At 43.3% G+C, this 24,884-nt stretch overlaps 1 protein-coding gene and 1 long non-coding RNA gene across 2 annotated transcripts in view; both read right to left on the reverse strand.

Moving 5' to 3' along the window:
* The window catches only part of LOC309335783, a 141,773-nt gene extending 131,926 nt beyond the window's left edge, over positions 1-9,847 (reverse strand). The window contains exon 1 of the long non-coding RNA XR_014153720.1: positions 9,599-9,847. This is a non-coding gene — a long non-coding RNA (uncharacterized lncRNA). The remainder of the gene's footprint in view (positions 1-9,598) is intronic.
* The window catches only part of TFPI (tissue factor pathway inhibitor), a 47,813-nt gene that overhangs the window by 20,597 nt on the left and 2,332 nt on the right, over positions 1-24,884 (reverse strand). Inside the window, exon 2 of the mRNA XM_081849086.1 lies at positions 4,379-4,504. Within this exon, the coding sequence (XP_081705212.1) occupies positions 4,379-4,490 (112 nt within the window). The 5' untranslated portion in view covers positions 4,491-4,504. The remainder of the gene's footprint in view (positions 1-4,378; positions 4,505-24,884) is intronic.

The raw sequence follows: 24,884 nt of genomic DNA on the forward strand, positions 1-24,884 counted from the left end.
TTTGTGAACCTTTTTCGGAAGTCGAACGTGCTCCGTTTTGAGTGTTACACTTCCGATTTGAGTACCACACTTCCGATTTGAGTGCCACACTTCTGTTTTGAGTGTTGCACTAAGATCTGTCTGTTATTCCTATTTATTTTGCGCTTTTGTTTTTGCGGCTCTTTTGTTTTTGTGACTGTGTGGAACCCAATAAATCATCATACTCATCACCATAATTTTATTGTTTATACCCTGCCCATCTGGGCAACTTCCAGCAAAATATAAAAAATAATAAGATGCCTGACATTAAAAAACTTCCCTAAACAGGGCTGTCTTCAGATGTTTTCTAAACGTTGTGTAATTCTTTACAGTGGCGGAGTTTCATGCTCTGGCACTGGGGGCCGGAGAGCAGGTGGGGCCGGGGCTGGTGTGCGTCCCGGGGGTGTGGCACCACGCCACCCACAGGGGCATGCTGTGTGTCCTGGGGGCGTGGCATGCCGCCTGCAGGGGCGTGGTGCCCAGTGCGGGCAGGGGCACAACCGCTATGGCATCCCACCATGATCGCGCTGCTGGGGGCGATGCGCTCCCCCCACATTCCTCTTCCTCCGCCAGTGATTCTTTATCTCCCTGACATCTAGTGTAAGGGCACCACTGCCGAGAAGACCCTTTGCGTGGTGTGTGTGTGTATAGCATTTTTGGATTGCTCTTTGGGATGTGACTGTAGACTATCTTTGGCGATGTGTCTGTGGAGGTCATCACCATGAACTCTTGCACTTTAAAATTGACCGCTGCACCACCTTGTTTCCAATGAATTGTATAATATTATAGGATAATTGGCAGCTGATGTCATCTACTCTCAAGGCTAAATTACAAATCTACTTCATTTTTAAGTTGCACGCAAGCAATTGTCCAGGCCTTTGTTCCCTGGGGCCGGGGTCACTGTGAGTGAGTCCGCAGTGATTCCTGAAATGGCCCATGTTTTGTTCCTATTTGCAGCTTATTTCTCTGGGAGCTTCCCCATGACTAACAGAAGCAGAATAAGTTCTTCAAACTGAGGCAGCAGTTATTCCCAGATGACTTCATGATACAGCATTTTAAGCTCAGTCCTCAGGGGGGTAGGACAGATTTTTTAAAACAACAACAACATTTAGAGAGCCACCCAGTTTCTTGCTGGTTTCTCATGGCCCCGCGTGGCTTTTATTGCTATGGAAGTGTTGGCTGCTATGCATGTGTGGGTTCAGATTTGTTGTAATCCACAGGGAGAAGTTAGGCAGAAAGTGTGTAAATTTTGAGGAAGGGAACCTGAAAATCAAGCATGTATGTTGGCGGAAATAAGGCAGAGCTAGGATGTTGGTCCTAATAAGTCCCACAGAGACCATGCCTTACGCCAGGGGTGCAAATTGACGAAGACGAATGTTATAAATAAACTATTCCACCAACGGTTTAGCCTCCACTGAATTGCAAAAACAACCTCAGACTTTTTTTGGGGGTGGGTTTGAGCTATCTTTTCAGCATGCTCGCTGCATCCTAGAATGACACTGAGTACACTGGAAATAATGCAAGCATGGAAGAAATAGCGATAGCTACATAAGAGATGAAGATACGTTGCATGCATCTCAAAATGAGGTCCTCTTAGGCTGCAAGTTCTGGAAGGCTTATAGAGCCCTTTGCTTCTTTCTTCTGTTTTGAAATACCACATTTTGTTTTAATGATCTTGGACAAGCCATTGACTCTCAGCTTAGCCAGAGTTTTCTCCTAGTGCAGTGGTACCTCGGGTTAAGTACTTAATTCGTTCCAGAGGTCCGTTCTTAACTTGAAACTGTTCTTAACCTGAAGCACCACTAATGGGGCCTCCTGCTGCCACTGCGCCGCCTGAGCACGATTTCTGTTCTCATCCTGAAGCAAAGTTCTTAACCCGAGGTACTATTTCTCAAACTTAATCCGTTCTGGAAGTCCATTCCAAAACCAAAGCTTTCCGAAACCAAGGCACACTTTCCCATAGAAAGTAATGCAAAATGGATTAATCCGTTCCAGACTTTTAAAAACAACCCCCAAAACAGCAATTTAACATGAATTTTACTATCGAACGAGACCATTGATCCATAAAATGAAAGCAATAAACAATGTACGGCACTCACACATTCAATCAATCAGTAGCTGAACTGGGTCAGCAGTGGTTTAGACCACAGCGCCACCCATGTCCACTGACTATACACAGCACAGTTCATGAAATATAATATAGAGGGTCCATTGTATTGGAGCTTATGGCAGAATGCTGAAAAGTAGAGTTTACACATGGCTATCACAAGAAAAGCAGCCTTGCATCTCCTCTACCCCTCTCTTTTGAGAATGTCTAATAAAGCAAAACTACCCAGCCAAAGCAAATCTCTTTCCAGAATGCGGCAGCAATTTAATTCTGCACATCCATTTGTGTACAACGGGCTTTAGATTGGAACAATTGATTTCAAACGGGTACAAGTCACTACGTCTTTTTGTGGTCTGTTCTTCTGTTGGTGAGTTCCTTCTTTTATAGGAAGGGCTATTCCCATGTATATGCATTCTGCACAGCTGTAATTGCAAGGCTCTTTCCAAATACATTTCGCTGATGAACTTTATCAAGGGAAAACAGCTTGTCACACAGAGAGAAGATGACCTTCTTCTTTGTCCCCTCCTTCAGCTTGATTTGACAACTTGCCAGCCACCCAGGCATACTTTGCTGAAAGCTTTTCCTGTTAGATGAGCCCAATTGTCAAACTGTGATGCTAATACTTCACAGGCCTTCCCATTTACAAGAAAAAGGCATTTTGACTGTTGTGACTCATTCCCTTTGGGAAATGCAGCCGGGGGTGGGGTGGGATAAAGGTTGCTGGACATGATCTAGCACACAAAATAACGTGCGCCCAGGAATTTTTGTACAAAAACCACATAATGCATATTTTGTGGCTTTGGGCTTTATCCTCAGTGCCGTTCCATAGTAATTGTCTATCTTTTGCTGTTTTTTCGTTTGGTTCAGATTAGGGACAGAGGAATCAACCTATTTCCATTCCATGTCAATTTCACACGTGCTTATTCAAAAATCTGTTCCATCTTATTTCTACGTTAATTTTGTGTTTTTTTAAAAAAATTCTATAAGAAATTTCACACCTAAATATGTCGTTAAATTTTAACAGAAAATATGTACGCACAGGTCTTGCTATCCAAATGCTCATTGTATGAAAATTCACTTATCCAAACACGAGGAATTAGCACCCAAACCTCGCTATGCACACTGCAGATTCAGATATCCCAACAGCCAGACCTATGCGTAGTACTGTAAACAAATAAGCAGCTTTTAACAAGCCCTATTTGGGGGTGTTTTGCTGGTAAAGGGGAGGAAGGGGGAGAGATCACACAATAAGAGAGCATTTTTTCTTTCCCCATTTGCCTCTTGCAAATTTCAGAGGGTTTTCCTGGGCTTTTTTGTTTTGGTCATTTTGGGGTCAGAATTCCATGACCAGGAATGCATTGGAAATGTTCCCATATAAATCAATGGAAATCATCAACTCGCTATGTAAACACTTGCCAGAAAAATGATTCTTGGAGAATGCATTGTGTTCGGATAGCAAGACCTGTGTGTATCTTATTTTACATATTTCTAAATATGTGTTTAAGCATTTGGGTGCATTTTTTAACGAGCCAATAGTTCCATCGCAAAATTCAGAGAAGTGCACAATCCACTTCCAAAATATTCGGAAACCAAAGCGTGGCTTCCGATTGGCTGCAGGAAGCTCCTGCTGTGTTAGCCCTTCGGACACCCAGCTTCCAAAAATAGTTCGCAAACCGGAACATTCACTTTCGGGTTTGCGGCGTTCGGGAGCCAAAACGTTTGAGAGCTAAGCTGTTCAAAAACAAAGGTACAAATGTATTTCAAGTTATTCACATGCTCACTGGGCAAAGAATTACTTACAATAAGGAAAGTGATGTAATATGATTATGACTGTGATTTGGTTTTTGGAAATATTGATATTGGAAACTGCTACAGATAATTACTACGAAATTCAGACGGAAGGGACTCGAGGAAGTCAAATACTATGTTTATGAAGATGGATGGTACTTAATTGTAGTTAATTGAGTGTTAATATGCTGTATTGTATGTTCTTATTTTTTCCCTTTTTTCTATCTTTTTTTGTTTTATGTTCTGTTTGTTTTTGTTATTGTTAATTCTTTTGTATTATGCTTATTTACTGAAAATAATAAATATTATTTGAAAAAACAATTGCTCGTGCAAACAGACTGCTCAAATATGAGGGAAAATGGAAGAAAACCACAAAGTTTATGCGCAACTTGGCCCGGAGTGGTGCCATGTTATTCAGCTAAACAGGGGCGCCTTATTTCAATGTGCTGTAGTCAGATCTCTTACCGACAGCCTCTCCATATTCCTCCTCCTCCTCCTCTGAAGGTGCAGTCCCATGACATGGCCTGTTGCTGGACAGAAGATACAAGATGGCAGCTAGAAATACATCTGCTCTCATTCTGCTCACCTCTCCTGAATAAAGCAAAAGAAAACATGACGCCGGAGAATATGATGCATTTGAAACCCAAATTTGTTTTGAAATACCACATTTTGTTTTAATGGTCTTGGACAAGCCATTGACTCTCAGCTTAGCCAGAGTTATCTCCTAGTACTGTGGTACCTTGGGTTAAGTACTTAATTCGTTCCAGAGGTCCGTTCTTAACTTGAAACTGTTCTTAACCTGAAGACCACTTTAGCTAATGGGGCCTCCCGCTGCCACTGCGCCACCTGAGCACAATTTCTGTTCTCATCCTGAAGCAAAGTTCTTAACCCGAGGTACTATTTCTGGGTTAGCGGAGTCTGTAACCTGAAGCGTATGTAACCTGAAGCGTATGTAACCCGAGGTACCACTGTATAGCAATGAGGACAAATCGGGGGTGAGGAACCTGGACCCACCCCCCAGGATAAAGAAAGGCGTAGGAGGATAGCTCTATGTCCTCTAAGGAATGAGTGCCTTCTAAGTTTCATTCTTCCTCAAAATAATACTCTCCTTCCCTGAAACCTGCCTTCTCCCTGACACCAGGAGAGTTATCATCGTGGGAATGGGGCACAGCTATAATGTCCCTGAAGGCCTCATCCATCACTGTCTCTGCCTCCCTTACTTTTTCCATGTCTGCTACCTTAGCCTCAGGGGATCTAACTTGTTCCCAGAGAACCAGGAGCTTGTGGCACCTTCAACACACCCAGGGCTTCTGTCCAACAGTGTGATAGTTGTACATGTGGCCAGAACTTCAGGGCTGTTTCCTTTATCCTCCTGCCCCATTCCCAGGAGGAACCTTGAAACCCCTGTGAGTAGCGCAGCCTGAGCCTCTGAAATGATGCCAATGCAACGTTATCGGAATGGAACTTCCCCAGTGTCTATTTTTATCTTAAAGAGAGGAAGGGGCAAAAACAATACAGAGGTTATTTCTTGCCCTCCTTTCCAGGTATTGTCACCACACAGTTTGTCGAGATGCCACGGGGAGTGCTGCAAAACACAAACACATCCGGTCCGTTGTGCTCGTGCTCATGCTACAAAGATTTAAATTTAAATCTCAAGTGAAGCATGTGTCCTGAGCAACTGCCCTCTCATTCATCCTTAAGTCACGGTTGAAGTGAGTGTAGCTGCCTGCTATCCAATTTCTTAAACTAGGGCACGTGTTGACATTGCCAAGAGCACACACTTCCTTGGCAGGCCTTCCCTCGTTGTTCAGTAAAGGACTCAGACAGCTTCCAGCCAAGAAGGAAAGCATCTATTTCACTCTCTGAATCGAGCCCAAGGCACACACACACAAAAACTCAACCTCAGACAGCGAGCCCATTCACTTCAAACAGCAGCCCTGTTCTTGACTTCCAAGAGAAGGGCTATAGATTTGGCTACGTTGGAGATGGCTGGAACAAAATGCGGACTGGCTGGCCCTAATAATGAGGAGAGCGAGGCCACCATCTCAGGCAGCAAATTGGGGGGGGGGGCAGGCAGAAGGCATGAGGTGTTGGAGGGCAGAACTGTGTGTGACAGCCAGCCTGTCCTGTGTCCTCAGGTGCAATGGAGGACCTCCCCCATCACCATATTGAACTTGTGGGGTATTTACAATGCAGTCAAACCAACAACACACGTTTGCTAGATAGGCACATGATAGGAGTTGAAGCTCACAGAGTTTTCCTGTAAGTTTGCTAGAGAGAACTCTGACACCCACTCCTCCTGAAATGGGAGGTCATAGCCCTATATAATAAAATGATTCCTGAAATGACTGGATTTTCACTTTTGGGAATATGGCAACCCTAATATATAATCTCCTCACCTGGCTGGGCTCTTCCTTTTCCCGTTTTGCTCTTTCATCTCATTCCAGCAATGTAGAACATATGCTAAGTCTGAGCCACAGCTCAGACTTCATTTTAAACTAGACAACTATGTCTTTGTAACTGGATTATTATGTTAAGCCTGCCTGAACAAAGCTGCTGTATCCGTTACTCTTCAACAAGTATTCTGAGAGAGTAAATGTTATTTTTGCTTTTTACAAGATGGTTTGTGTCAGGGTTGAACTAGATGATCCTCAGGGTCCCTTCCAGTTCTAAAATTCTATTATTATGGTTTTAAGAGTGCTGAAACAGTAAAGTTGCCTTCACTTTTGTGCTCTAACTTTCTTCAGAAATGTCCGCTTAACTTCCCTTTTTTTATTTTAAGGAAGAATCTGGGGCCCCTGTTGACACATGCCTGGCACATGCATGCCCTCAGTACCTACTTGTGGGAGGCCATGAACATGGATATACAATGAATGTCCTAGATGGGTGGCATGGTTAACATGTGGTTCCCCAGATACTTGAGCATCAGCTCGCATCAGCCTGAGTCAACATGGCCAATGGTTGATGGGAAAGGAAGTCTAAATCCAACACTAGGCTGCCTTCCTGCAAACATATGTCTTTTATTGCATACTTTCATTTGCTCACAATTTCTCCAAAGAGGTTTTAGTCATAAAGTAAATGACTTGATTAAATATCTAGACCACATTGCTACAGTTGAAGCATTTAACACCAATCATACCAAGCTCCTAGAATGCAAGATTATCTTCTATTATTCTATAGTTTCAGGATCTCACTGAGTCAGCTCTGGCTTCAAAAGAAATATTCTGGGAGCAAGTATTCCTAAGTATCTAATTAGGAGCAGAATTAAACTCTCCACTAATGGAACACCGTACTGCCTTAATGTTAACGACTCTTTAATATTAGCAATGCATATGTTAAACCCAAACTGCTCCCTAGGAGATTTCTGATAATCACCAGCAGAATAATTGAAGAGAGCATTACTCATGCAGCTTAAGAAACAGAAACAGATATTGAAATAACATTTGCAAGCAGCAACAATTTTTTTTTTTTTTAAAGTGAATGACTTGTGCAATATTAATGGAATAGATCCAACACTAATTACAAGGAACAGGATTTCACAAAGAAATTGCCCAATATTTTTGTTCCCTTGAAAAGCATGCCTTGAAGGGAGGCGAGTGGGAGAAGGAAGTGTTTCCACTGAAACTACTGTCTATAACTCCTCACATTACACAAGCTGGTACAGAACTTCCATTTCCCCCTCCTTCTGTATCTCAGATTCCTAAACTGTTACATCACAGGGACAGAGAGATGAGCATGCCAGAGACACATTGATCTCACTTTTCCTCTTCCCTTATGCAATACAGGACTGCTTGGGCTACAATCTGCGTTCAATACATCACAAAACTTGGGTTTAAAGTAGCTCCGAATTTGGTAGAGCCAAAGGCGGAGAACCCTTTTTTCAGGCTCTCTTGGACAACCTTCCTTTGGTGGAAACAAAACAAATTCCTTCCAGTAGCACCTTAAAGACCAACTAAGTCAGTTCTTGGTATGAGCTTTCGTGTGCATGCACACTTCTTCAGATACACATACTCTGTAACTTCCTTTGGTGGGTGGGCTCAGAGGGGAAAGTAGAAGGAGCAATGGATATGAATGTTACCTTTGAAGACAGAAGTTCATCCCAGCCACACAAAAGGGAGAAGTTTCCAGACACAGAGACCCAACCACAGACCTCTCCTGTAAAACTGGCTAAAATCTATAAACTAATATCAAATTTGTGTTGGAGATGTAAGGTATCAGAGGGATCCTTATAGCATGTCTGGTGGGGATGTGATAAAATTAAATTATTATTTTTTAAAAAATATACATGAAGAACTGAAAAAAATGTTTAAAACAACAATTGGTGAGAAGCCGGAAACATTCATTTCAGGAATTATAACAAATGACATCCCCAAAGACATGAAGAGAACCTTTTTATATGCAACAGCCGCCGCAAGGTTACTGATTGAAAAAAAAAAAAAAAAAAAAAAAAAAAAATGGAAATCAGAAGAAGTACCAACATTGAAAGACTGGCAACATAAATTTTTTGAGATGACTGAATTAGCAAAAATGACAGCCACAATTAGAATGCAATCTAATCAAAATCTCAAACAGGAATGGAAATGTGTAGAAGAATACAGTGGTACCTCGGGTTACATACACTTCAGGTTACATACGCTTCAGGTTACAGACTCTGCTAACCCAGAAATATTACCTTGGGTTAAGAACTTTGCTTTAGGATGAGAACAGAAATCAGGCAGCGGTGGCACAGCGGCAGCAGGAGGCCCCATAAAGTGGTGCTTCAGGTTAAGAACAGTTTCAGGTTAAGAACAGACCTCCAGAACGAATTAAGTTCTTAACCTGAGGTACCACTGTACATGACCAAAAGATGCTCCAACAAGAATTGATATGTATAGACTGATTTCACAAAGTAAAGTTCAGTTAAGCAGATATATAAGAATGAATGTTTAATTATTAAGATAAAATAATACAATCTCAATAATAAAGTTTCAAAATAATAACAAGGAAGTCTCGCATGGGTGGAGGGAAGATGCAGGGCAAGAAATAAGAAATGGATAAATGTTGGTACGTAGTGAAATGTGAAAATGCGAATTTACAAATATAATGTGTAAGTATCATAAATGCATATGTATATGTATATGTAAAGATTTCATATATGTATTGCAACATTAATAAATAAATAAATAAATAAATAAATAACAAAGGTCATGGCAAAAGGCTGCTGCAGCAGGGTGTGTCTCGGGGCAGAGGCATAGCCAAGGGAGAATCATAGGGGCGGGATACAGAGGTATGAAGTGCCTCACCCCTACTACAGAACTAGTTTAGACCGTATTCAGACCATGGTTTGGCATTAGGTGAGAGAGCCTTCATTTCAGGTGCTCCCTTGCCGTGCCTTCTGCCTGCATATGCTCCAAACTGTAAACGACAGTTCTGAGTGCAGCCTGCAATTCCAGGTTTGCAGGCCGATTACGGTTGCCACAAACCATCCTTTATCCAATTCGGATGTAAAGGCAAACGGTCGTTTACTGTCAAAGAAGAAGTCAGCAGGAGGCAACAGAAGGAGGGAGTGGCAAATGGGGACGTAGGAGCCCAAGGCTTTGCTCAAAAAGCAAGCCGTGATTTAGTGTTTCATCCCAACCAACGCACTGTGCTGTCCTTTCTTTAGTCAAATATAAAATACCGTATTTTTCGCTCTATAGGACGCACCCAACCATAGGACGCACCTTGTTTTAGAGGGGGAGAACAAGAAAAAAAAATCTCCCCCTCTCTGCTCAGCACCCCTTCAGCAAAGCGGCAGGAGAAACGGAGCCCTTCCATTTCTCCTCCCGCTTGGCTGAAGGGGCGCTGCGCAGCTCTCCCTGTCTGCTGAAGCCAGGAGAGTCTTGCTCTCCTGGCTTCAGCAAAAGGAACCCGAAGCCTCCGGAGTGCAGCGCGAGTTCGCGCTGCGCTCCGAAGGCTTCAGGGATAGCGCTCCCTCTGCGCTTCGGAGGCTTTGTGTTGCTATCGCTGAAGCCAAGGAGCCTGCATTCGCCCCATAGGACGCACACACATTTCCCCTTCATTTTGGGAGGGGAAAAAGTGTGTCCTATAGAGCGAAAATATAGTAGTTTTGATTGGGGCTTTTCTCAGCTGGAGCACACTAGAATGGAGTTCCGGCATCTTTTTCCCAGAGCCCCCAAACAACTTCCCAGAGCCCTGGCACAAACCAAACAACCCTTCTCCTCCTCCTTCATCCCAACCCTGACATCACCATGCCATTGCTCCTCCCCATGAGCAGAGGCCACTGTGGGCAATGCTGAGGCCCACCTGCAAGCCACAGAGGTGTCCCTTCCTCCTCCTCACTCCGGCTGCTCTAGCCGGAGTTGGTGGGGAATTCTGTGGTGCTGGAGGAAGTGAGAGGGGAGAGATAAGGCGGGTGAGGGAAAGTCAGGCCATGCCTTGAGGGGATCACAATGAGGAAGAGGAAGGAGAGGACTTGGGATGGCTGAGCGGTGGTGGTGGGGGGGTTGCCCTGGTCCAGGTGCCCAGGGATGGTGGGGCAGCATGGCTGCCAACCTGTGGATGGGAGACGTGAGTGTGGAAAGGGCTCATGGGTTAGACTGAACCCTGCATTGTATAAATATAAGTTTGTAGGGAAGTTAACAGAAACTATATAAGAAATATGTAACTGTGTGGTACAGTGGTACCTTGGGTTACATATGCTTCAGGTTACATAAGCTTCAGGTTACAGACTCTTCTAACCCAGAAACAGTACCTCGGGTTAAGAACTTTGCTTCAGGATGAGAACAGAAATCGCGTGGTGGTGGCACAGAAGCAACAGGAGGCCCCATTAGCTAAAGTGGTGCTTCAGGTTAAGAACAGTTTCAGGTTAAGAATGGACCTCCGGAACGAATTAAGTACATAACCAGAGGTACCACTGTATAAGATAATCAACAGATAAAGTAAAGGTAAAGATAAAGGGACCCCTGACCATTAGGTCCAGTCGTGAGCGACTCTGGGGTTGCGGTGCTCATCTCGCTTTATTGGCCAAGGGAGCCGGCGTACAGCTTCCGGGTCATGTGGCCAGCATGACTAAACCGCTTCTGGCGAACCAGAGCAGCACATGGAAACAGCATTTACCTTCCCGCTGGAGCAGTACCTATTTATCTACTTGCACTTTAACGTGCTTTCGAACTGCTAGGTTGGCAGGAGCAGGGACCAAGGAACGGGAGCTCATCCCGTCGCGGGGATTCGAACCGCTGACCTTCTGATTGGCAAGTCCTAGGCTCTGTGGTTTAACCCACAGCGCCACCTGTGTCCCAACAGATAAAGTATAGAGAGACTAATTGGAAGTCATTTTTAATTTCTTGTTTTACAATTGTTCACATCATTGGGAGTACAAAGGATGTTAGTTATAAGAATTGTGTTGTTTCATATATTGCTACAGTCTGTTTGTCAATTTATAGCTGGTTTATTTGATTGTATGTTTGCCTGTTGGGTTGTTTGCCTTCCTGGCACGAATGTATCTATTTTAAAACAATAAAGATATAGACAATGGAAAGGGCTCATGGCGTGCACAGAGGGCGGCAAGGGAGGGAGGGAGGCATGGGGGTAGTTAGGGGGCAGATCCGGCACATTTATTTCTAGAAACGCCCCCCCCCCAGCTGGATTTGATACTGTCAAGCGTCCAAAAAGTAGAAAGGAATCGAACTGTCTGTCTTGAGGCAGAATAGTTGTAGTTTGTGAAGCAGCTGCAGTCTCTTTCTGGAATATTTAGTGTGTTGACTGATCCACCATGAACTTTAATCCCAAACACCTCTTCCCAGAAGACATCCTATTGCAATTTGCAAACAAACATGCTTAGTATTGGAGCATTGAGATGTTTTCATGTCCCCTTTAAAAAACATGGTTCCCCAGCATCTCCAGATAGGGCTGAGACAGACCCCTGTCTCAGACCCTGGAGAGCTGCTGACAGTCATTTATTTACGAGACCACTGCAAGCAGGTCAAAACATTGGCAGGATTTTAACCACACTTGTAAAGTAACGGAAATTACGGATAATTGTGAAGGATAAAAATTCGGATAAATATTGATATGCAGTTGTAAATATTATCATTACGACCAGGAGATTCAGAGTAATCTCAACATCTGGATGTGGAATTGTTATTTGTTGTTATATAAAAAAGGAAATGTTGCCATATGTCCAGACATATGGGATTCGGCTGCCGGAAACTTTGCAAAAAAATAAAATAAAATAACCTCAACAAATTTTGTGTTCACATTGGCACTTTTATAGCATCTCTGCTTGTAGAAAAGGTGTACAAAAAAAGAAACACAGGAACGTTTTCTTTAAAAAAGAAGACATAACAGCATCTAGATGTCTCCTTAGCTACATGCAGTGGGAGCGTTCCTCTGGTGTGCTGCACTTTTCCCTTTCAGACAACTTTGTTTGGGTCTGATTTCTGTAGTAATTAGACTTTTAAAGCCATTTCCTAACCCCCTCTTTAGCTTTTTGTGGGCTTCCTATTGGGCAGAATGGCAAGCAAAAGAGAAGGCAGCCTGTGGATTATGAGCCAACCACGGACAGCCTTAGCAAATGTCACAGGGTGATACTGAGTTGCGCTCTCCCAAACCCTCTCCGCTCCATTTCCTGCGCTGTCACTGTGAGTGAGTCACTTCTGCGGCTGCGGCACAAAGGATACGGGGAAAGGGCAAACAGAAGGGAGATAATGGGTGAAATTGCACATGCAAAGGCTGAAGCTACTGCAAACACAGCTTACATTAAAGGTTTATAGAGAGCCTTGCTAGACCTGTTCTGCCTTCACACCTCTTTTGAAAAAAAGCGATAAAAACATAGTTTGGGTAGTCATTGTGTATCATCCTAAAAGTTTACATAGGAGAACCTGGGTCCATCATCACAAGAAAAGTTAAGCCTGGCTGAAACAACCTAAGTATGATGAATGAATGCATATTGCGAATGGGGAGGGGGCTGGTTTGTACCTATAGGCACTGTGCATGAACATCCCTCCAGTCCTCTAATATAAACTACCTACATTGGCCTTACCTTCATATAAGCATCTTTGACTCTTTGGAGACTCAGTAATAATAATAATAATAATAATAATAATAATAATAATAATAATAATAATAATAATAATAATAATAATATATTTATACCCCACCCAACTGGCTGGGTTTCCCCAGCCACTCTGGGCGGCTCCCCACAGAATATTAAAAACACGATCAAACATCAAACATTAAAAACTTCCCTAAACAGGGCTGCCTTCAGATGTTTTCTAACAGCCAGATTGTTGTTTATTTCCTTGACATCTGACAGGAGAGCATTCCACAGGGCAGGTGCCACTACCGAGAAGGCCCTCTGCCTGGTTCCCTGTAGCTTCACTTCTCAAGGTGAGGGAACTGCCAGAAGGCCCTCGGTGCTGGACCTCAGCGTCCGGGCAGAACGATGGGGGTGGAGACGCTCCTTCAGGTATACTGGGCTGAGGCCATTTAGGGCTTTAAAGGTCAGCACCAACACTTTGAATTGTGCTCAGAAATGTACTGGGAGCCAATGTAGGTCTTTCAGGACTGGTGTTATGTGGTCTCGACAGCCACTCCCAGTCACCAGTCTAGCCACCGCATTCTTAACTAGTTGAAGAGGAGAAGAGGCAACTTTGGCTGATTCCATCTCCTCCTGTAGCTCCAGGACTCTCCTCCAAAAACAAAAATACCACCTCCAGAGAGTGAGGGAATACTTCAGAACAAGGTAGAACATGGCATGGAAGTAGGTCGATGCAGGGAAACTCCTATTTGATCCTATCCATGCCTTAAGATATTTTGAGAAAGTTCTCCACAGCATACTGCTGTTGAATAGGGCTGCCATACTGTCAGATTTTCCTGGGATTTCAAAGGCGGAATTGACATCCTTGGGGAATTTCTGAAAGTCGGCACTTTGGGGGTTTCCTGAAAAAAAAAAAAAGCTCAACAACAACGGGATGTCCTGGTTTTTACTTTTTGAAATACGGCAACTCTACTGTTGAGGAAGTGTATTATGTGGTTGCCCAAGACAGAGTTGCCTCTGTAATGGCACTCCTCTTCAAAGCGCACTCGCCCTCCTGCAATTGACTTAAGTGAAGACTTTCTCATTTTTTCCCATGGATTTTGAGGGGTTTATTAGTCAGTTTACCAAAGGTGTCATGGGCTTTGAAGATGCTTGAACTCTGGATGAAGGGGAGAGAAGTATGCTAAGAGGAAGGCATGCTTGGCAAACCCTCACCAAGATCAAACCTGTGTCCCCACTGTGGAAGGATGTGTGGATCCAGAATTGGCCTCCACAGTCACTTACGGACCCACTGTTAAAACCGTGTTTTACTTGGCTACGAGGAGGAGATTAGTCAGTTGCTGGCAGAGAGCCTACATTGTGGTTTTAGTTGCTCCTACTGTTTAAAAGGGTTTTAGATATTTTTTTTTACTGTGTTTTAGGTATTGTGGGGCTTTTTTTTTTTTGTCTCCAACCCTGGCATCTGTCGAGATGAAGGGTAGGTTATAAAATGCCTCAGTAAGCATAGCAAATATCAGAATAAAAGCCATCAGTGCAATGAGTTCCTTCAGGAAGAACTTTTCGTTGGACAGCTATACACTGCACAGACACCGAAAGTGTTCCTTTGCTTTTAGTTCAAATTTATTTTATTTTATTTTATTTTATTTTATTTTATTTTATTTTATTTTATTTTATTTTATTTTATTTTATTTTATTTTATTTTATTTGAGTCAGTGGACACAAATTGCAGATCAGAATGCTGAGCTGAGACATTACCAGCTGGCATCGTGAACAGTGTCATCCCTACCAAGCCTGTTTTGTAATGTTGTTGTTTAGTCGTTTAGTCGTGTCCGACTCTTCGTGACCCCATGGACCAGAGCACGCCAGGCACTCCTGTCTTCCACTGCCTCCCGCGGTTTGGGCAAACTCATGCTGGTAGCTTCGAGAACACTATCCAACCATCTTGTCTTCTGTTGTCCCCTTCTCCTTGTGCCCTCCATCTATCCCAACATCAGGGTCTTTTCCAGGGAGTCTTCTCTTCTCATGAGGTGGCCAAAGTATTGGAGCCTCAGCTTCAGGATCTGTCCTTCCAGTGAGCACTCAGGGCTGATTTCCTTAAGAATGGATAGGTTTGATCTTCTTGCAGTCCATGGGACTCTCAGGAGTCTCCTCCAGCACCATAATTCAAAAGCATCAATTCGTCGGCAATCAGCCTTCTTTATGGTCCAGCTCTCACTTCCATACATCACTACTGGGAAAGCCATAGCTTTAACTATACGGACCTTTGTTGGCAAGGTGATGTCTCTGCTTTTTAAGATGCTGTCTAGGTTTGTCATTGCTTTTCTCCCAATGTTTTGTGTTAGGGTGGGATAATAGCTCTTAAAAGAACAGCTGATCTTCTTCTTCTTCTCAAATCAGAGCCCAAAGGATGCACTTTTGACCACTCCTTTGCACATACTTCAGTTCTGTAAAGTACAATGGGGAAGTCTTGAATAATAGCGCTTGTGTTTCAAGGTAGTATCTGTATTGTTGTGATTGTTGCCTAGGGATGTAGGAAGGCAGCTTTTCACACTTTATTCGTCGCACGCAGCACCGTTTCTGGTCCTCTGCAGTTCAACTGGGATGGAAGAACGTTTTTAACTACAGTCACACCTCGGGTTGAAGTTGCTTCAGGTTGAGTGTTTTTGGGTTGTGCACAGCGGTGATCCAGAAGTAACGGAATGCGTTACTTCCGGGTTTTGCCGCTCACGCATGCGCAGACGGTCAAAATGACATCACACGCATGCGCAGAGCGACAAATTGTGACCCGCACATGCACAGACGTGGGTTGTGTTTGCTTCAGGATGCGAACGGGGCCCCGGAACGGATCCCTTTCATATCCAGAGGTACCACTGTATAACTGTTTTTCCATTGTTATTGGTTTTAGAATCTTTTAGCTGCTTTAGAAGTGTTTGCATGCTTCTTGTTTTAAAATCGTGTATCTGTCTGTTGCCCTGGGCTCCTTAGGGAGGGAGGGCGGGCGGGCGGGCGGGCTATAAATTCAAGAAAATAATGAAAAACCAGTACTCTCATGGGCATAGCCAAGGGGGGAGGGCAGGAAGCAGCAGCTTCCCCCCCATCATAAAAATCAATAAAAATACATAGCAAACTGCCCCCAACAAAAATCCTGGCTACGTCCATGAATACTGTTCTACTGGAAGCTACATTATGTGCCTCGCTGTCTGGTACAGTGAAATTATGTACCCTACATAATTTACATATTATCAAATTGGGTAAGTTACGTTGTCATTGTGCTATTCCACTCCATTCGTTTCAATGAAAGGAAACACAATGCAAATGGGAGAATAAAAATAATGAGTTGCATATTGCGGGAGGACTGAAAGCAACAATAGCAGTGAATACTAATCTTATTTCCCAGAATGATTTCCATTCCAGACGTGGCCTGGAGAAGCAAACACCTGCAATTCCAACTTCCACTTCTTTTTTCGTTGGGATTTTTCAGAGAACTCTCTTGCTGCTTCTCCGTTTCCAGTTTCCCTAGTGGGAGAGATACCTGTTTCCAGCTCTGTGGAAGATGCGTTAAGAAGCAGGGATGGATGAACTTTCCCCGTGAGAAATCGTAATTGCCTTGCTATTTATGGAAACCCACAGTATCCTCTTGGCCGAAGATTCGCCATTTCCCCAACATCCCCGAACTACAGTGGTACCTCGGCTTACAGATGCTTCAGGTTATAGACACTTCCGGTTACAGACTCTGCTAACCCAGAAATATTACCTTGGGTTAAGAACTTTGCTTCAGGATGAGAACAGAAATCATGCTCCAGTGGCGCAGCGGCAGCAGGAGGCCCCATTAGCTAAAGTGGTGCTTCAGGTTAAGAACAGTTTCAGGCTAAGAACACATCTCTGGAATGAATTAAGTTCTTATACCACTGTATATTTGAGTTCCATGCATGTACATTAAAAAGTGGAACTTCAGAGCATGCCATTGGTATCCTGCCACTGTGTCACATGTCAGAGTGTCATGCATCACTGTGCTCCTTTCTTTGATTGGCTGGCTTCACATTTACCTGTGTTTATATCCTGAAATCATTTTATTTTACTTTAACTGTGATGGAAAGGAGCCAAAGGGAACAGCCGTGACTGCTGGCAGCAGCAATGGGCAATGCAAGAAAAGAACCACTTGTGCACTTAAGTGTTGCAGATTGGGCACCGAAACTGGGATGGTGACTGTACCTTCAGCAAGGAAAGGGTTACGGAAATCAGCATCTGAGTATATGCAGAGCTGTCAGTGGTTTCCACATCGTCATGCACGTGCCCACAAATGAAAACATAATCAATCTTGCTTTGAATTAGGAGATTATGGCAGTTTGTTGAAGAGGGATCAATGCTTGGTACACATCCAGTTGTTTTTTAACCAAGCAAATTTGACCTTTTGAACTGATCACTTATGACAGTGGTCTCCAAACTTTTTTCAAAGAGGGCCAGATTTGATGAAGTGAAGGGCCGTGAGGACCGACCAAAGGGCTGACCAAAGTTGTTGAGCTTTTTATTAGGGTTGACGTTGTTGAGGTTTTTTTTAGGATTTTACCCCAGGAAAGGATTAGGCCCCCAAAACGGACTTTGGACATGCCTGACTTCTGACTTTCAGTAGCATCATGCGTGACCAGCAGCATTCAGGGCACAATGTTGAGTCTTAAATTCACTGGTGGCTTAAATTCACAGGTGGCAAAGTTTCACTCATGCATTTATTTGCTTCATTTCTCTACATCTGAGTAAAGGTAAAGGACCCCTGGATGGTTGAGTCCAGTCAAAGGCAACTATGGGGTTGTGGCACTCATCTCGCTTTCAGGCCGAGGGAGCCAGCATTTGACCACAGACAGCTTTCCGGGTTATGTGAGCAGCATGACTAAACCGCTTCTGGCACAACGGAACACCATGACAGAAACCAGAGCACACGGAAATGCTGTTTGCCTTCCTGCCACAGCGGTACCTATTGATCTACTTGCACTGGTGTGCTTTTGAACTGCTAGGTTGGCAGGAGCTGGGACAGAGCAACGGGAGTTCACCCCGTCGCACAGATTCGAACTGCTGACCTTCTGATCGGCAAGTCCAAGAGGCTTGGTGGTTTATACCACAGCATCCTACTCTACATCTGAGTACAATACGCTTGACAAATGATGGGGCTGAAGGTGCGTGAACTGATTTGAGCAAATAGCGATCATGTTTGATGTGGTTTAAAGGGACTGTTAATCTGTGGGGCTTTTCCGTGATAACCCAGACAAGTCTCCCTTCATCTTGAGGTCTGAAACAGTCATGAGAGAGTAACCAAGGGGAGAATAAGACCTTTGTTTTGAAACAGACCACATTGTTCATCCCTGGTTAAATATTATACTGAACTTAGATTGACTTTAAAAGTTTAGCAGCATCCTGGAAGGGGGGGAATTTCCGCTTCTACTTAGAATTAATATCTGAATTCTGAAAACAAGTGTTGGCCCATTTCTTTGCTCTCCAGAGATTAATTTTTAAACAAACAAGGCCAGTATAAAGGAGTTAGGGAAAACACATACAGATGGTGTAATAATAAATACTTGGCAGGATGATACTGCTGGCAATTACATCAGGGAGCATTGTTCCAATTTAACAGAGAAAACCCTGGAGCTGGAAGTGACTTCAGATATTGCTGCCCTAAAGCTCCATATACTCTCTAGAAATGCCCATGTCTTAGGAACATATGAAGCTGTCTTATACCGATTTAGTCCACTTGTCCATCTAGTTCAATACTGCCAACACTGACTGGCAGTGGCACTCCAGTGTGGTTTAAGCTATCGAATTTCTTCCTCACAGAAGTGAATCCAGCACCCTCCTTGTAAAGTTTTCATCAAATGCAGAAGATTATATATATATATATATATATATATATATATATATATATATTAGAAGCATCTTAAAAAGTAGGGACATCACCTTGCCAACAAAGGTCCGTATAGTAAAAGCTAAGTAGTGATGTATGGAAGTGAGAGCTGGACCATAAAGAAGGCTGATCGCCGAAGAATGGATGCTTTTGAATTATGGTGCTGGAGGAGACTCTTGAGAGTCCCATGGACTGCAAGAAGATCAAACATATCCATTCTTAAGGAAATCAGCCCTGAGTACTCACTGGAAGGACAGATCCTGAAGCTGAGGCTCCAATACTTTGGCCACCTCATGAGAAGAAAAGACTCCCTGGAAAAGACCCTGATGTTGGGAAAGATTGAGGGCACAAGGAGAAGGGGACGACAGAGGACGAGATGGTTGGATAGTGTTCTTGAAGCTACCAGCATGAGTTTGACCAAACTGCAGGAGGCAGTGGAAGACAGGAGTGCCTGGTGTGCTCTGGTCCATGGGGTCACAAAGGGTCAGACACGACTAAACAACAAATACACACACACACACATATATATATACACACACCTATAGATATATAGATATATAGATATATAGATATATAGATATATAGATATATAGATATATAGATATATATCCCTAGCCTACCCTTCTGACGGAAAGTTGTTCTGATTGATTCAGACCCTCCAAGAGTCCCTATTTTCCAGGGACAGTCCCGAATTTGCAAAAACCGTCCCAGTTTCTGATCTGAACCCAGAATGTCACACTTTGACTTAGGACGCCCTAATTTTCCTCCGATGTTGCAGGGTATCGAGTTATGTGACATTCACACACATACCGAAGCCAAGGAGATAAGTAACTTTAGAAGACAGCCCTGTACAAGGAAGTTTTTTTTTTTTTTTTTTTAAGTCTTATTATGTTTTTGTATATGTGGAAGCCACCCGGAGTGGCTGGGGCAAAGCTGTCAGATGTGCAGGGTATAAATAATAAAATCATTAATCTTAAATAATAAAATCATTAATCTTAAATAATAAAATCATTAATCTTATTATTATTATGGAATAGGACGTCCCTATTTTCATCAGAGAGATGTTGGAGGGTATGCTGAATTTAGTATTATATTATTATATGGTTTATTGTTGTAAAGGACCCTTGGATGGTTAAGTCCAATCAAAGGCGACTATGGGGTTGCGGCGTTCATCTTGCTTCAGGCCGAGTGAGCTGGCGTTTGTCCACAGACAGCTTTCTGGGTCATGTGGCCAGCATGACTAAACTGCTTCTGGCACAACAGAACACCATGACAGAAACCAGAGCACACGGAAACACCGTTTACCTTCCCCTCGCAGCGGTACCGATTATCTACTTGCACTGGCGTGCTTTCGAACTGCTAGGTTGGCAGGAGCTGGGACAGAGCAACGGGAGCTCACCCCGTTGCAGGGATTCAAACCACCGACCTTCTGATCGGCAAGCCCAAGAGGCTCAGTGGTTTAGACCACAACACCACCCATGTCCCTCACGCTGGGACCTTGTGGTGAAAGGCAGGTAAAAACAACAACCCATAAGTTACCATAATCACCATCACCTTTGTAGTAAAGGATCTGGCCACAAGGAATACGTGGCAATCACATTATGGATAAGCTGGATGTTGATATAAAGGTATACAAACATTCTGGGAGAAAGAGAGAGTTGTTTTTGGCTGCTACAGTCAGCCTTATGTCCTGGAGACCCAGAGATTACCTACTTGAACTTTGAATACAACTTTCTTAAGGGTCATGGCATCTAGGACCAGCTACGAAACCAGACACTCAAACTACATTCTCAGCCTGGCAGGATTGGAAAGTACCCAAGTTACCTTCCCCTTTCTGTCCCACAGTTTCCCCTTTTCAGAGCTTTTGGATCACAATTAAGCTGTGCATTTCAAGGGTTTGTAAGGAAACCAAACCTTATCTGGATTTGAGTCGCTGATTCTAAAAGAGAGAACTGGTTTGTAAGGGATATGGGAGAGCCTCTGTCTCCCATTGCGTATGCACGTTAAAACGGACGTCTCGCATATTCGTAGCTGGGGGAAATAGTCGGGGAAAGAGCTCCTATCTTCACCTTTTTGCTCTGTTTTAGGTTTATGACCAATTTCCAGAGCACTGAATCATATTGTGTGACTGCTGCTTATGGCTTATTTCCTTTTCGTAATCCCTGGTCCGTCATGCTTATTTACATCGTTATTGTCATGCATCCCGGTAATGAATTATTTCCGGTACAGAGTGAGGCCAGCCATTTGTCATTTAAATTTAGGCATGTCTTTGTATTAATCCAGACTAACCGAAAGACCAGCTCGCCATTCTGTTCCTGCTTTCTGAAGGAGACGTAGGAATCTGTGCCGTCCGGGAGGTGCTACCTTCCCATTACACATCTAGCAGACATCATTTCTATTGTCCTTCCAGATCATATTGAACACCTTCATTTTCATTGCAGTGAAAACCCGGAGAGCTGCTGCCACTCAGGGTCAGGGTCATATCTGATCTGCTGGGAGCCTGATGGGCCTTTCCCTGCTTCCCTCAACCTGCCTTGGGGTGGGGCCTGATAAGCTCCATAAAGGAGTGCTGCTGCTGTTGCTGCTACTGGGCAATTTTAAAAATTGCTTTTATTTTTTATCTATGTCATTTTAAATTGTGATTGATGTTAATGCTGTATTCTTAGTTTTAGATTTTATGATTTATGTGGAAATTGTTTTCCATTTGGTTGTGTACTTTTTGATGAGTTTTATTTACTGTTTATGACTTTTGTTATGCTGGTAATTATGTAAATCTTGCCATGTTGTAGCCGCCTTGAGCATTGTTTTAACTATGGAAAGGCAGCGTACGAATAAAATGATGAATGATGAATGATGAATGAATGAATATCTAGGGCATGGGTAGGCAAACTAAGGCCTGGGGGCCAGATCTGGCCCAATCGCCTTCTAAATCCGGCTTGCCGGCGGTCCGGGAATGAGCGTGTTTTTATATGAGTAGAATGTGCCCTTTTATTTAAAATGCATCTCTGGGTTATTTGTGGGGCCTGCCTGGTGTTTTTACATGAGTAGAATGTGTGCTTTTATTTAAAATGCATCTCTGGGTTATTTGTGGGGCATAGGAATTCATTCATTCCCCCCCCCCAAAAAAAATATAGTCCAGCCCACCACATGGTCTGAGGGACAGTGGACCAGCCCCCTGCTGAAAAAGTTTGCTGACCCCTGGTCTAGGGGTTTGCCAGGTTGGCCCCCCGCCCCCGCCAAGGGCACAGGCCCATGGGGGCCCCCCACAAAAATCGCATCTCTCCACTCTAGCTTGAAGTGGCTAGGAGCCTGCACAATCCCTGGGCCACTCTGACACAGCTCTGCGTGGCTGGGCAAGGTGCAAAGATAGATAGATAGATAGATAGATTCTTTATTGTCATTACACAAGTGCAACATTGCACAGTGCAACGAAATTGGATGCCATCCCTTAAAAAAACAACAAAAGCAAAACAGCAACAACAACCAAACAAACCACATTCCAGCCACACCCACACCCACACCCATCAAACTTCCAGGTCACACTATCGAGTTACAGCATTCAAAAAGGCCACAGCTCTTGGATAGAAACTATTTTTCAGTCTATTTGTCCTTGACTTGATGTTTCTATATCTCCTGCCAGAAGGCAGTAGTGCAAACAGACTGTATCCCGGGTGAGATGAATCCTGCAGGATGTTGTTTGCTTTCCTAAGACAACGGGAACCGTACAGTTCTTCCAAAGATGGGAGAGGATGACCAATAATCCTTTGGGCTGTGGTTATGACCTTCTGGAGCACCTTCTTCTCCCTAGCTGTACAACTGGAGAACCAAGCACAAATACAGTATGTGAGAATGCTCTCTATGGAGCCTCGGTAGAAGGACACCAGCAGTTTCTCACTCAGATTGTTCTTCTTTAAAAGTCTGAGGAAATAAATTCTCTGCTGAGCCTTTGGGTGCAGAAATCCAGTCACTGGTTGGGAGAAGTTATGGAACTGGGATTTCAATTTCATAGCTTGTTATAGGTTGAAAGAAAATTATATGAAAATCATGTACCGATGGTACTTAATTCCTAGTAAATTAACAAAAATGTATAAAACATGCTCAAATATATGCTGGAAATGTAAGGAAAAAGAAGGCACCTTTGATCACATGTGGTGGAATTGTAAGGTAGTAAAAGGATTTTGGGAAATGATATATAATGAGTTGGGGGGTAATGCTTAAAATAACCTTTGCAAAAAAATCTGAAGCTGTCTTTTTAGGAATTTTAGGTGCTGAAATCCCAAGGGAGCAGAAAAAACTATTTATGTCTGCGACCACAGCTGCCCAGATGTTACTGGCCCTACTAGAGAAGAATGGCAGATCAAGTTGATGGACTATGCCGAAATTGCTAAAATGACCGGAAGAATCAGAAATCAGGAAGACCAAAATTTTAATAAGGAATGGGGGCGAAGTTGTAACTTTTCTTAAAGACCATTGTAAACAGTTAAAATCGTTAGTAGGATTGGAATATCACTTGTAGTTTAAGGTTGATTGTGCACATAATGGAAGAGGTAAAGGGTTTGGATTATCATAAAAAGATGTGGGAGGAAATGATTAAATTAGGACTCACAAAGGGGAGGATGGAAGTCCAGGAGATTCCTTGGAATCTTGTTTTAATGATTTATGTTTGATATATATCTGTAAAATTTCAACGTGAAAAACCAAATAAATAAATTTATATATATTTAAAAGAATTCTGGTCACTGGAGTGGGCCATCAGAACAGCCCACCACAGCCTCTCCCAAGCAAAAGCAAACTTTTAGAATTTCTGGTTTACTGTATAGTCTCTCCCAGCTTTGGAGGCACCAATACATCTCCCTGCCAAGGGTGCAAGGGAACCTAGGTACACATCTGCACTGTAGGCAACATTCAGCTAGTTGGACCGACAGTCTGACTCAAACTAAGGCAGCTTCCTTTGTTCCAAAATTTAGAGATGGGAAATCTGATTACAGACCTCCACCGTCTCGTCTAGTTTTGCCCTAAGATAACACTGAGAACATGTCACATGGTTATATTTTTTATGCTGAGCTACACGAAGTCATCCTGGTTTGCACTCGCATTTTAGTGTGATGTATTTAGTTGCATGAAAGTTCTCAATATGCGCAACTTGCAGATTTAACATAGAATAAGAGAACAAGAAGAATGTGCATTTGAAAAAGACTGGAAAATATTTACTGAATATACGGGTGAAAATTGTGTACATTTAAAAACGCTGGTAACATTAAGATAAATTCAACAGTGTGAATAAGTTTTGATGCATGTAACAATGGAATACTGAATGGTTTAGTTCATGTAAAACATGCAGGGATGTATGGTATGCAATGGACCATAAAGAAGGCTGATCGCCGAAGAATGGATGCGTTTGAATTATGGTGCTGGAGGAGACTCTTGAGAGTCCCGTGGACTGCAAGAAGATCAGACCTCTCCATTCTGAAGGAAATCAGCCCTGAGTGCTCACTGGAAGGACAGATCCTGAAGCTGAGGCTCCAATACTTTGGCCATCTCATGAGAAGAGAAGACTCCCTGGAAAAGACCCTGATGTTGGGAAAGATGGAGGGCACAAGGAGAAGGGGACGACAGAGGACGAGATGGTTGGACAGTGTTCTCGAAGCTACCAGCATGAGTTTGACCAAACTGCGGGAGGCAGTGGAAGACAGGAGTGCCTGGCGTGTTCTGGTCCATGGGATCACGAAGAGTTGGACATGACTAAACGACTAAACAACAACAAAATGAACCACAGAAAGAGAGGAAAGAGAGGAAGGGAAGTAATTGATTTAAGGTTGTCTAAATGAATATTTTGAAATGTAAAACAGAAAAATTTACACACACACACACACACACACACACACACACAGCTTTCCCCCCTAAAAAAATGTTTAGGGGTACTCTCATTTTGACTCAAGAAAATCACCATTGTATAGTTCAAATCAGGAAAAATAAATACAGTAAACGGACAAAAGTACAAAGATTCACAAAATGTTTAAGGTTATGCATACCCCTGCATACCCCCTGCATACCCCCCCCCT

This window comes from Podarcis erhardii (genome assembly GCF_964252035.2).
Source record: "Podarcis erhardii genome assembly, chromosome: 1".
Lineage (NCBI taxonomy): Eukaryota > Metazoa > Chordata > Lepidosauria > Squamata > Lacertidae > Podarcis > Podarcis erhardii.